This window comes from Formica exsecta, unplaced genomic scaffold, assembly GCF_003651465.1.
Source record: "Formica exsecta isolate Colony F162 unplaced genomic scaffold, ASM365146v1 scaffold72, whole genome shotgun sequence".
In the NCBI taxonomy this organism is placed as follows: Eukaryota; Metazoa; Arthropoda; class Insecta; order Hymenoptera; family Formicidae; genus Formica; species Formica exsecta.
In genome coordinates this window covers 1,806,530-1,821,170 of record NW_021853485.1, presented here as the reverse complement: position 1 = coordinate 1,821,170, position 14,641 = coordinate 1,806,530, and the positions used below count along the sequence as shown (strand labels likewise).

At 33.6% G+C, this 14,641-nt stretch overlaps 1 protein-coding gene across 1 annotated transcript; it reads left to right on the top strand.

Moving 5' to 3' along the window:
* The first annotated feature begins 3 nt into the window (after positions 1 to 3).
* On the top strand, positions 4 to 9,356 carry LOC115243440 (T-box transcription factor TBX6). Its single transcript, XM_029820451.1, has 7 exons — positions 4 to 290; positions 683 to 1,034; positions 1,124 to 1,477; positions 1,614 to 1,746; positions 3,729 to 4,427; positions 7,537 to 8,138; positions 8,644 to 9,356. Exons 1-7 carry the CDS (start codon positions 283 to 285, stop codon positions 8,911 to 8,913), a joined length of 2,418 nt encoding a protein of 805 aa, XP_029676311.1. The 5' UTR covers positions 4 to 282; the 3' UTR covers positions 8,914 to 9,356.
* The last annotated feature ends 5,285 nt before the right edge of the window (positions 9,357 to 14,641 follow it).

Sequence of the window (14,641 nt, the reverse complement as noted above, 5' to 3'; positions counted from 1 at the left end):
CTCTCTCTATCTCTCTCTTTTTTTCCTCCCAACACATCATCGTCACAATTATCAACATCACTGTTGATTCGTCTCGAATCATCGTGAGCTAGACCCGCGCGAAGGGACTAATAAAAGATTTTTTTGACCACGTTGGTTTAATACCGTGTGTCTCGAATGTTGGACGACGTCGACGGCGTCGTCGAAGCTTGCGATACATATACGTACATACCCCTCGACGGTGCGACATGTCGTCTTGTGTGACATTTCGCACCTGTCTGCGTCGCTTTCGCAACAGAGGAAATGGATAGGTCATATATTTACGGGACATTTATTTTTATATCGGCTGTTTGTTAGTTTAGATTTTTTCCTATCCGTATTTGTGTTCTTTAAAAGACAAAAATTGTTGCTTGGATAATCGTGTGAAATCTTTCCTTCTTCGCGTAATAAACTTTAATTTGCGATTTTTTATTCTACATTGAGATTTTAAGTTCATTTTATTTAAGGAGATTAATATATTTATGACACGAGATAACATATGTTAAGTGAAATTTAGAGAGAATTTTCCTACGTAAAACATGAATGTATTTATGATAGTTATTTTATCATCACTGTTTGCGATATTTATAAATGTTAAACGTTTTACTGGAGAGTTTAAATTATAAAGCTATAATGTTAACTATGGTTTTCTTTCATGTTACAGAGTTGAAGTTTACGAAAGAGATTCTTATTACATTCTCATGATGTCTATGCAACAGTACTGTTTGCGGTGGAACAATCATCAGCCGAACTTCATCTCAGTTTTCTCCAACTTACTAAATAATGAGACTCTAGTGGATGTTACTCTTGCTGCAGAAGGCAGGCAAATTCAGGCTCACAAAGTTGTACTGTCAGCATGCAGTACATATTTTCAGTCGCTCTTTACGGTGAATCCTTGTCAGCACCCTATCGTTATACTTAAGGACATCAAGTTTTCGGACCTCAAGATTATGGTAGACTTTATGTACTATGGAGAAGTAAACATATCTCAAGATCAATTACCGTCTATCATAAAGGTAAAGAAAAATATTTTAATTATCAGACATTTGTTTATATTATACTTTATGAAAAACACTTGATAAACAACACACTATTTATTTAACAGACGGCAGAAAGCTTAAAGATAAAAGGACTTGCAGAAATGCATACAGCGTCATTAACTAAATGGCCAAGTGGAAGTAGCGAAACAGGTGGAGGGGATCGTGGCGAATCCTGCTCACCCAGTCCATCTCCATTGTCTCCTTCTTTTCGTAGAAAAAGGTTACGAAAGTCTTCTACTGGCTCAACCTCTGGTTCTGGCGACAGGCCGGAAGAAATCAATGAAATAACACTAGTGGCTACTAACATTGTAAAACCTGAACCCCTAATTGCATCACAAGAAAGTGGAGAGAATATAAGGCGACCAGTAAATACCAGCACAGAATCCCAAGGCAGTATCGATGAAGATCAAATATCAATTGTAAGTAAATATGATATGTTCAATATTTAACTAAATAATATGAAATATACATTTAATTTTATGTTACAAAGTTCTTGTGATCCTTAAACAAATAAATTATGAATTTGAGATAATATGTGACATTTCTGCATTTTAGATGAGTAATATGGAAACTAGTTCTACCAATACACCAGCCCAAAGTGATGGTTCTATTCAAGATGTAAGTCAACAGTCGACAGGAGGAAACATTGCACAAAGTTCTGTCTCTTCACAACCACCCTCTCATCAAGGTAAGATACTGTGCCCTATTTTAAGTAGAAATCTTTACAAATATCTAAACACTTAAATACCTATCGTAATAAAATATAAATCATATACTATATGCACACAAAAAAATAAATAAGAGAGATACATATATTAAAAATTAATGTATAAAAAGCCCGGAAAAACGCAAATATTTTTACTACTTTTCTTTTTTATGCTGCATGCATAATTTTGACCATAGTTGTGAATTGAAATCGTTCAATTCTCTTACATATAGATAGATATTATTTAGATATGTTTCTCTTTTTAATATATATATATTACATTTTATATTTTCTTATTTTTGTATAAAGTTATAATTTGCTTATATTTAGAATGTGCTGTTTATTTTATTAATGATATAAAAATGTGTGATTTTAGAAAAATATATTTTTTTTTTTAAATATATAAAAATATAATATAAAAACGAGAGTATATACAAGAGAACTAATATGATAGAAAAACTATCATTTTTGTATAATTTAATATTTAATGATATATATGTGTATGATATTAATATATTTTTGAAATTGATGAAAATGAAAAAACAGTTTTAGTATTCTTACTATCTTTTTTTCAGAAATACATAATAATTTTTAAATTCTATATTTTAATTTTTCCTTAATTTGAATTAAAAAGAAAAACTATATGGAAATATGTATATTGTCTCGAACTTGATTATTTGACAAATATTTTGGTTTTCGTATTGTTGTAAGATAAGTCAGATAAATTAACAGATTGATTGATATAATGTTTGTAATCTAGAAGACTGTATGTATATACATAGAAGTGTAATGGTATGAAAGTTTGAAGACAATTTTTAATTTGATGGAACATGTTACGCGCAAGCAGTTAACTATAGATTTAATAATATGGTTTTCCTTATTAGATTGTGTGCATTGTAAATCTATGCATAACGATCCGACTACTTCGACAAATTGCATGATACCTTCCCTTTCGGCAAATATCTCCGATAATTGTTATTTGAATTATGCATATATACTGACTGTGGTGGGTATTTAAATTGCATGTCGATAAGCGAAGTTTACACACATTATATTATGCTGGCACAGATGCGTTTAAATGTATTGCACAAGGAATCAACAGACGTTTGACATGAAAATAGAGCGAAATTTCAGGAATTGAAACTTTATAATAATAATGCGAATGTATAAAAAGAAAAAGATTGTTCCTCTTTCTCATTCATGAAAGAAGATCATCATGGTACACAGATACATAGCACACAATATGTTATATTTCCAGAGAAGGACAATATATCGGGCCTTTAACATTAATAGAGTGTGTATGTGTGCCACTATACTCTGCCTTATAAATATAATAAATTCCGTACATGTATTTGAGTATTTCAAACAATGATGTGCTTCAAAATGTATCTGTGCCATGCCGCAACTCCATATTTAATACGCTCATTTATACCGTTTCTTCACAAGATTTTATTTTTAATATCTATCATCTTTTGCTTAATTAGAGCTTAGTATCGTTTTTCTATATATCATAGAATAAATTATTTTTTTTATTAGATTATAATTATATGTATGCCTTGTTTTATATGAACAGATATGCTGATATATTATACATTATTCTTCTCTCATAGTTTAAATTATGTTACCAATGGCATAATATAATCATGTAAAAATTGCATCTTTAATTGGTTTTTACGTAATATACAGGTGAAATAAATTTTTTTGTGTGGGAATATACATAAAAATTATTCACAGTGGAGCAAAATCGAGTGAAAAATAGTTTTGAAACCCTCACGTCAAAGCAAATCCAAGTATAGATCGGAATCGGATTTTCTCGCTCACTGTTTACAAACGTAATAGTTTGTAATATTGTGTGATCATATTATTCTCACTCTTTATCATTTATCTTAATCGTAAACACGCAAAGTATCAACGGATTGATAATTCCTGTGCTCTGACCAAAGATCAATCGGTCTGTTCCACAGGATTACAATGGACTATTATGGAGCACACATATCATCCGACACGTTTCGCTCTGTCCTCGTGTCAAACGAATCTGTCGATCCAAGCGTCATCGGCGTTCACGACGCCCGAAATAACAGCATCCTCGACCATCAGCGATCAGTACTCTGGTACCAGCACGACTGGTTCCAGTTGCGCCCTGACGAACTATCCAAACTCCTCCCACGGGACATTGCAGCATGCGTCGTCATCGTCGGGCGGCCCCTCGCCATCGGCGCAGTGTCTGAGTAACTGCCAGAGTCCGTGCGCCAGCCCGCAGACTGCGATTAAGAGGAAACGATCGACTAATCCGCAAGCGGATGAGAACTTTATACGCGCGCTCGACGCCGTACGTTATGGCGGCATAGGGTTTTGCAAGGCGGCGAGGATGTACGGCGTGAACAACCGAACACTCTGGCTCGAGTACAAGAAGCGCGGTTACCCGAACAATCGGCCCAGTCTCAAGTCTCGCGTTAAGCAAGAAGTTAACTCCTCGCCGCCGCCACCGCCGCAGTCGCAAGCGCCTCCGGCGCAACCCATGAACTCATCGCAAAGCCCGACTCCCATGGGCCCGCCCACGACTCCGCACAGCACGCACAACACACATAGCACGCACACTATGCTGACCAGCCACAGTCCCCACACGATGCTGAGCGGTTACATTGATAGGCATACGGACTATGGTGCGCTACCGAGCACCACGATGCCGATCAATCTGCACGGCGTCAACTACAACGCCATGTGAAACGAATCCTACCCGGAAAGTCACTTGTATAGACGACCTTGAGAAGTATTACCTTCCTCGCTCCCTTGCTCCCCTTTTCTCCTTTTTACCCGCTCCTTGTAAACAATTGAACACATCTGTCAAGATTCTTGTGTTAGTGAAAGTTTCGCGAGGTGTTGAAAAGTCACCGAAATAAGAAAGGCCGAATGCTTTTTAATATTCAAAACACATTTTTTTTTGTCTACATACTCATAAATTTTTGAGTATTCGGATCTCACAAAGTCGATATATACATATAAGTCGGTATATATTTTATACTGTATAGGGCCGCTCATCACAGATGTGCCCCGCACTTTTTCCTAGCTATAAACAATTTCAAATATTTTAATTTTGTTTCTTTCCTTACCGAAAATTTCATGAATTATTACTAGTCCCGTGATTTTTTTTATCTCAACATTAAATGAATCGAAAACTTTCTAACTTTTAAATAATTTTGTATTTCTTTCTCTATATTTTTTGTTTCTTTTCCTCAATCAAATCTTTATTAAAGAAGAATCTGATTCAAGTTCTTCGAATTGTCTGTAATGTAAGAGGAAACTGCGCGACCTTTGATATATCCAGTAAATCGATATTGTTTATATAATATTAAATTATTTAAATTAAATTTCTCTTTTTTTTGTAAGATACATATTTTTCCTTAATTATATACATTTTTATTCTTATATTTTTCTTAATCTTTTCCTATCGATACGCGATTTATAATCCGAACTAAAATGTCTGCAATGTGATAAATGAACGGATTTACAGGCGACGAACACATTCGCACTTGTCAGCCATTTCTCATATTTACGGCAGATTATCAACAATTTCTATTTTTCTGTTCGTTATACTAAAAATTTCAGTATCGTCTGGAATTGGGGGCAATCGTTCAGTGTCCCGAATAAAATGTTGCTGGAACTAATAATGAAACTATTTGATTGTACAAGATTGTACAAAGCATATGATTAGAAATTGCATTATCTGTATTTGCACACGTGTGTTAGTACATTGTACGAGATTAACATTATGCACACACAGAGATAATTTATCAATACATGTATTACAATTAATTGTTACTATGTTGACAAATATATGAGAGAGAATCGTCATATATACTCTCTTTTTAGAGATACGTTTTCCTCTTACATACATATGGACTTTTGTTTAATTTTTTATACTTTTATGATATATATATATATAAGTGAAATTAAGATATATATTTGTTACATATTATATGTATTATTTTGCTACATTATATTTCGTTGTATTTTTACTTTTTTTCAAATATCTCCACATATATTTTTACCCAATTTGCTTTTGTTCATAAAATCATGTTAATGAAAACATACGTTGAATAATGTAAGCAAACACAATTATTTGATATATTAAATATTCTATATATTATCCAAACTTTGTGAAAATAGTTTCTATTGTTTTGAAATGTAAATTTAATGTGAAATAATGTAAAATTCAACTTTAGAAAGCGTAATAGAATTGATTAATATATGTACATTTACATTATTTCACTATGACATTTGTATTTCTGTTATGTTTAATTATAATAATGATTTATATTAGTCTAGTTCTCTAGTGAAATATTATATGTGATAGATATATGAGAGAGAACATTTTTTAACATTAATTGTATAAAATAAAATTAGGACATAAAAAAGTGGAATATATATATATATATATGAACTATATGCACACAGACTAATATTTCTAATTTTATTTGCGGAAATTATTTTTTATTTTATTTATTTATACTATTTGTTGTGTATATTTGATAACTAAATTAATCGCGGAACAGTGAAGAGTAATGCATGTATTGAATACAAAAAGAATGCGAACGCTTAAAATAATCGAAAAATATTTTGATTGTACTTTTCACTTTTGCGTTTCTGTAAACTCAAGACTTTTCGTTACAACGGAATGAAGATAGAGCAGCTTTCTACGAGACGATCGAGAAATATACACTTGAGTGGTTTAAAGTTAGAAATTAGTCTCTAGTAAAATAGCCGTTAATTGCATTGTTAAGAAGCATTTATATACCCCTTATATAAACGATTAAAAAATAATTCTGAAAGAATAAAAATTATTCTAACAGTTTGCAACAAGAATGGGATTTCCGTTTATTTGTTTCAATGTTTCACAACCTTCTTTTTTTCATCAATCGTATGAGTTAATAATAAATCTTTAGTTTCTCTGCGAAAATAAATACCTCTACAACTAAAGAAGAAGCGACTGTATATATCAATCAAAGAATAATTATGATCTAATTATACAACGTTTTTCTTATTATTTATATACATAGCATTTATTTGGCAATTATTGAACAATTGTGTGTTTGTTTATCTTGTATTTATATGTTATTTGTATGTATCTATCTGAGCAAGAGATTCACAACACTGAGTTCTCTTTTTCGTTACAACGGAATGAAGATAGAGCAGCTTTCTACGAGACGATCGAGAAATATACACTTGAGTGGTTTAAAGTTAGAAATTAGTCTCTAGTAAAATAGCCGTTAATTGCATTGTTAAGAAGCATTTATATACCCCTTATATAAACGATTAAAAAATAATTCTGAAAGAATAAAAATTATTCTAACAGTTTGCAACAAGAATGGGATTTCCGTTTATTTGTTTCAATGTTTCACAACCTTCTTTTTTTCATCAATCGTATGAGTTAATAATAAATCTTTAGTTTCTCTGCGAAAATAAATACCTCTACAACTAAAGAAGAAGCGACTGTATATATCAATCAAAGAATAATTATGATCTAATTATACAACGTTTTTCTTATTATTTATATACATAGCATTTATTTGGCAATTATTGAACAATTGTGTGTTTGTTTATCTTGTATTTATATGTTATTTGTATGTATCTATCTGAGCAAGAGATTCACAACACTGAGTTCTCGAATAATTATTTTTCGATCAAAATTGCCAAATTGTTATATAATATATCAGAAAGCTAAAAATTATTTATTAATGGCAATAACTCTGATAATAATGTATCGATTCTCTTTACTAAAGTACTTATTTATTATTATAGCTCTTCATAGCAAGACACAAGGAGTAACGAAGAGGACTCGGCTGCTGATTAGACAACCGCGAGTGAAGAAGGAGCCGAGTCACCTGTCGCCGGATGGCGAGGCGAGCTCCTCTCCTCACATTGTCTCGACCTCCGTTCATCTCGCCGCGTCGACACTGAATCTACCTCATGCGTCGAGGAGCTTCGAGGAGTCGCGGATATCGCCACCGCCACACACCATGCTGGTCAATCAACCAAATCTGCTGACGGTGACGACGACGTCGTCAAACTTGTTGACGGTACCCCAGCCGTCTTACCTGACCAAACAACACTCGCATCCATTGCTGTCCAGTCAGCAACCGAGCACGTCTGGGACTTACTGGATACACCGGCAGCATTCGCATCCGGAACTGCCTGGTAGGACCACGAGTCCGTCGATAGTGATTGAGCCGGCGCCCATCCTCAAGACGGAGGAAGAGGGATGCGAGGAAACCTCGACTCCGACTACTCCCTCTGAGCTGGGAATTAGCGGCGGCATTTCCACCGGATTAAGAGTGAGGACGACGGAGTTGCGGCGGACTTCCTCATCGCCGCAGGTAGATATACGAGATTAATTCTGACGGAATAAAAATTTCCACGGAGAAACTATTAAACTGATTCTAGCTGGATATATGTAGCTTAATTTTTAGTTTAGTCGTTATGATAGACCAAGTTTGTGGTATGTTTTAGGAATTGGATATAAAAATGTAATATCATTCATGTATTTATTCGTGCAATATATGTGTCAGAAAATATTTTTAGTTTAGTCGTTATGATAGACCAAGTTTGTGGTATGTTTTAGGAATTGGATATAAAAATGTGATATCATCATTCATGTATTTATTCGTGCAATATATGTGTCAGAAAATACTAAATTATTAATATATCTGCAAGATTTATTTTTGTCTTATTTTTACATTAGGAGACTGCAATAGAGATTAATTAGATTCTCTCTTATTTCTTTTTACCTGCGCACAATTTATTATCTATTTTTAAATTGTGAAGTATGTATGTACGTCATATATAAGTTAAGTAAACGTAATTTAATATATTTGCCTTTAGACGAGCAGTAGCAGCAGAGAGTCTCGTGAGAATACGGGGGATCAACGATTAGGTCACTGTCCGGTATTACGTCAGGGTCCTGCCTTAGGTTGCAATCATTGCTGGAACACGATAGACGATCACGGCAGAATACTCCGTAGGAAGACCAAGTATCACTGTCCCGAATGTCAGATTAATTTGTGCATCGTACCCTGCTTCCAAGAGTATCACGAGCAGCGGCGCGAATTGATTTCCAAACTGAAACCCTTACCAAAAACTAGCTCCGTTTAACTCTTTCCTATTTATTATGTACTATTAAAGTACGTAGAGTACAATGTACCTTGTTTTATAAATAATCGTTACTTATCGGATTATGTGTTGAGCACGCGCTTTAAATGTGTGAAGGTTTTTGACGTGACGAAGTAACGAGTCCATCATTAACGTGTAACATGTGACATTACCAGTTCATCCTGTACCACGATTGATGTGAATCATGAAACTTGTATCAACTAGTACAAAGACTTCTCATGACTTCATATATTTTCGTAATACATTTACAGCGTCTATGTAATTGTTAAAGTAGTCAAATTATCGCAGATCGATCATATTGACGATGATGATATTGCATGTTTATAATTGTGGATATCGAATTTTTGTTTCTTTCTTATTATTATGCCTTTTAGCAACATTGTTATTCTTAGCGCAGTTTTATTTTTTATATATATATTTATATTTTTATGNTTTTTTAAATTTTCTTGTATCAGTTATATTTCCATTATTATATGTAGCGAATTGCACTAGTGCGCATTAGTGTATATTAAAGGCTATACATACATATATAAACTGACAAAATATATGATAAAAATATATATAAACAGAACGGATAAACAAAAACAAATATAGCAAATGCAAAATAAAATTTATTTAAAATCTATTTGATATACTGTTTTATGTGTGTATGAATAAATTAATTAAACCCGTAGTAAACATTACGTTCACATTATGTCCATGGTTTCATCATTCGTCGTAACGTAAAAATTACAATATTAGCAACCTTGCTAATGCGCACTGATGCAATTGACAAGTTTTCTTTCATATAAAGCATTTTCTAATATAACTGAACATAATTTCATCCACTGCACAAATATAACAAAAAGAATTTAATGATAATATCTTGTTTGAGTTTATTTATGAAAATTTCCATTCATTTCTATATTGGATCAATTATTTGTTCAGCTTTACTCACAAAGAGATCTTTCCGAGTTTGAATAAAAGCTCATAAATATGTTATCATATGTTAACTTTTTTCGAAAGATTAACATCAAAATGTTTGACATTAAATTTCGAAAGACAGAAAGGACGGTAATTCGGAAAAATGAAAAGAGAAAAGAGAGAGAGATAGTTTATATAAATTATAATTTCTCTATGCTGAATTTTTATTTTTCTGTAATTATTCTCCCATATATTTAGAAACACACATTGTACATAACGCGAATGTTTAATTTGACACATAATTTATATTTGAATTAATGTATTTAATGTTAGTTTTATATTTATTTATTTTATTTTTTTTTTATCTCCCCATCGTCCATCACGTTCTATTGCATGATCTCAAAATAGGATCTTTTCATATATTATATGTCTCTCTCTCTCTCTCTCTCTCTTTCTTTCTCTCGTTCTCTCGTATACAAATGCATCGGATAATAATTTTTCTCGACATGCAAACTCTAATTTTGGAGATCGTGAATTGCGAGACGAAATTGCACAAAAATAGAGAAAGGTCCGGCTGGAACGCGCGTTGGCCGCTAAAACGAGAGCTTCAACACACTTGCAACGATCGAATTCGGGATGTACTCTTATAAATCACTTCCTACCATTCGCAGTTTCCCCCTATTGCCACCTGTAACGGCGCACTGCCGTTAATACGTCCGCGTAAATTTGTCGCCGTTCGCTCCGCGATCAATCGAATGTTGGACGCGCGCGTCTGTTACCTTGGTACGCGAATTTTAGGGTAATAAAAAAAAAGAATAATACAGAGCGAGGGTCTGGCTACATATATGTTATTCCAATTCTCCTCTATTTTACGTATTAAAAGTTTCCTGAAAATTGTGATATAGCTGTTATATTGGAAAATAGTGGCATACATGATGCCATTACTTGGATTTATAAATAAATGAGATAAAAAAAGATTTTTCAGATAAAATATATATATATTCGTAAATATGTACAAGTAAAGATTTTATTGCAATAATCTTTTTTTTGTAAATTTAACGGTTTTGATGAGTAAATACAACTATTCTTCAAATTTGGCAGAAGAAACTTGAACAAAAAAATAAAAAAAATAAAAATAAAAAAAAGTCTTAATATATAATTAATATAATTAATATATATTTTATTATGCATCACATTTTTGACTACAGATTTTTTTTCTATATTCTTTACGATTAACAAGCAAAGAAGAATATTCTATTATTTTTAAATCAGATTTTTCTTTGATATTAAAAATAAAACAGCTTTGATTGTAACAAGAATAATCGTGAAACTTCTATTAGTTCCAAGTGTATTAATATTTTTCTTTTATTCGAGTCAATTTTTCGCCTTAAATTCATGTACTATTTGTCCCCTACAATCCCAAGACTTTGAGCATTTTTTATGTGTGTCTCGTGCATTTATCGCGGAAAAGCGTCGGAAGTCGACACATGTCGCGAACAGTAGGACGATGGTCCGAAGAAATGACCGAAGATTTTCTCTATCGGGGAGAAAAGTCGTGGTGATGGATTAGGCTGGATTCTCGCTCCGGTTATTTTGATAAATCACGATTTGTGAGACGAACAGGCGAGGATTTTTGCCGCGATCTGCGTTTTCCCTGAACATTTCCTCGCGAACAGCACGTTCGCACTCTTTGTACATGTAAAGTGTTAAAAAAAAAAGATGTAGAATATGCGCAATATATTTTTCTCGGCATTACAGATGTATCATATACGTCAGCGTTGCGTGCATGCGAGTGTGTATGTGTGTATGTATCAACTAAACATATTTTATGTAAAAATCTAGCCTGTGAGATTCATATAAATTAAAATAAAATAATGTGAGATATCATCTCAATCTGTGTGATATGCTTGCGATATACTTTACACCTCTGACATATTCTTTCTCTCTTGGTGTTCAACAGACGTTTAATTCTGTGGAAGACATTCAACAACTTTATTTTATTCTAGTTGATTGAAAAAGAGCGGCTATCTGTAAACGAAGCGTTATAAATCACATTTAGTAAAATTGTTATTTTCAATATTCAATTCGAGTATACATTTCAAGTAAAAATTCTCGCGACACGTCGAAATATTATATTTTCCCTGCACGTTCAAGATACGCTATCTTGGAGGCGAAGCGAAAGAGATCACGGATTGTTGCGATGACGAAAAGAATCCGCTGTAGACTCTTCTTTTCTCCGCGTTTTCGCCAAGAATCTTCGAACACATTACTCGTTACTCGTAATAAATCCTCGCGAGGGTCGACTTTTTCTTCAAGTCGACCGCCGTCCGATATGGGGTCAGCCCGCGTTTCTTCCTCGCGCAAGCTGACGCCACCGCCATCGTCGTCCACCCCTCGGTCGTATAACGTGCAACGGAGGAGCCGTCATCTTGGATCACCCCACGAAAGCCACGGCGATATTGTACGCGCAGCCGGTGCCCCGTCGACAGCTGGACCCCTCGCGTCCTGGGATCGCTCTCTCTCCTCGGCGGAAACGAAAAGTCATCCGGAGCGCGTACCGCCGCCGGATTAATTGCCAACAACCCCCGATACGTTCGTGGGAGGTCAATCTCGTTAGGGCAAAAGCGCATTACGCGGGCGCGATACGTGGATAAGTCAACGGGAATACGCTTATTGTGATGTGCTGATGTTTCTTCGACACGTCGGCAAAACGTGTCGATAGTGGATGTTGAATTTTTATCATCATTATTATATTGATTATTTATTAGGCGTTTTATAGAACAAGTGTTCTCGAGCGGATAATAAAGTTAGAAGGAATAATAATTTTTAAGGAGTTTGAGAATTATGCATATAGCTTTTGATTAATATCTGTTAGTATTGCGGCTATAATTCATATTAGGATTCTATCTATTGTAAAGTTTTTAATTAATATTATTAGTAGTTTTGTTTGTGTATTGCAATTTTATATAAAGAAGGAACGAAAAAAATTAAAAAGTTAAGTCTTCAAGATAAATAAGATCTCATTTAAATTGAAGAGAAATGATATTTTAGTTAACAAGTGTTTATTCAAAGGAGTTACACGAAACTTTAAGACTTTACCCGCATTCGACAATAATCTGCATTATTTTCTGATTATCAGTTGATGCTTGGATTTGTATGAGTAATTTATATATGAATTGAAAAGTTTCTCGCCTACGATAGTTAAGAGGATTGCACGGAAATTACTTAATGTCTTTTTAAGTCATATTTAATTCTCCCTGTTCCCTGTGCATAATCGCATTATACTAGCATAGGGTCCGCACTTTGCTCACCCTTCTTCTCGTCCCTGTACATCGTTTTGTTCATCCGTGTATAGACGCAGGCCCGAGACTCGTAGTGATATCGCATTGTGATGCAATGCACCGTAGAATGAGGAGCAATTTCAAAAGCGTCGGATAAAAACAAACATCGCGATATTTAATTTGTCATGCAAAAATAATCTCTGTACCAAGATAAAAATAAAATATTACTTTTAATAGAAAATGAGATGCTATTCGACAATAAAAGATGAATAAAAGGAGTACCTGGCGAAGTTATTAATAATTTGCTGAAGACGTAAACGTTTATTTGAAAGTGTAAATTACAAGATAAGAAAAGTAGAAAGAGAGAAGCGTGTAACAATTATATTAATAATAGCAATTAGCAGGTGGATTTGTAAACTAAAGAATGTTTTACGATGGCGTCATAAAGAAATATTACGCGCTACAAAGGACTCCTTATTTGCAAGAGAATATAAAAGAGAATACAAAATGTCTACTCTTATTTGCAAAAGCTTTTTGCTTAACAGACATGGAAAGGACTTTATAAACGTATGTGGCAAGACATATTATAAATGTATCATATAAATATATCTAGATAATGTTATCATATGTAATTATACTGCAAATAATTTTGATGTTACAAGAAAATGTTTGGCTCTTTCAAAACATTTTAAAGCATTAAAATGATCGCACGCTTTTATAAATAGCATAACGAAAATAATCCATTTATTAAATTTAAAGAATAATTTCAAATAAATTATTCGAATAAATTTAGAAGGATATTTTTTTATTCACAAATTAGTTACCTATGAGCCACAAGTAAATATGAAAAATGTATTAATAAAATGATAATAAAATGATGATATTATTGTCATTATTAATACTCGTTTATTATTTCTATTTAATGTTAAGTCTTAAAAAATTAATATTAAAAGAAAAAAAAACAAATATACCAAAAATAATAACGATTATAGTTGCTTGAAACGCGTTGTCACACAGTGCAAGAAGGAAAGAGAGCATCTAATAATTCCACCAATGAAAAAGATATATCACAACTAAAACTTTCGTATGGATAAAGGAAGAAACAAATCTTGGGATGTGAAGGAGTATAGCTAAAGTGGAAGCGAAGGGCGAGAATGAGACCATGAATAAATGTTATCCGTGATAAAGGACACTTAATTTACGCGAAACATTAACATTGAATGAACTTTATCTGTATTCGGAAGTTCGGGCCAAGTTGGCGTTTAAGTAAGATAAGGTTAAAGGTTATTGTTCTCGTGAAGAACGGTAAAAGAGGCTTCGGCGACGAGGCGAAGCCATGCGAGCCATTCTCGCGGCTCCGCCCTCGGCGCTTTTGATATTCCACCCCCGATCAGCTGACATGCGCGCTGAAAATATTTGATAAGGGTGCTCAACCGTCCGTCGTGCATGCATATGCATGCGATCGATGAGGAATATATCTTCGGATCGAAGGTGTTTCATTATTGAATCGTAATAATCTACGAGAA

Excerpts from the sequence above, each read along its gene's own strand:
- LOC115243440 (XM_029820451.1), top strand. Across the intron at positions 1,747-3,728 it reads ACAACCACCCTCTCATCAAG|GATTACAATGGACTATTATG; the intron begins GTAAGATACTGT and ends TCTGTTCCACAG. Across the intron at positions 8,139-8,643 it reads GGACTTCCTCATCGCCGCAG|ACGAGCAGTAGCAGCAGAGA; the intron begins GTAGATATACGA and ends ATTTGCCTTTAG.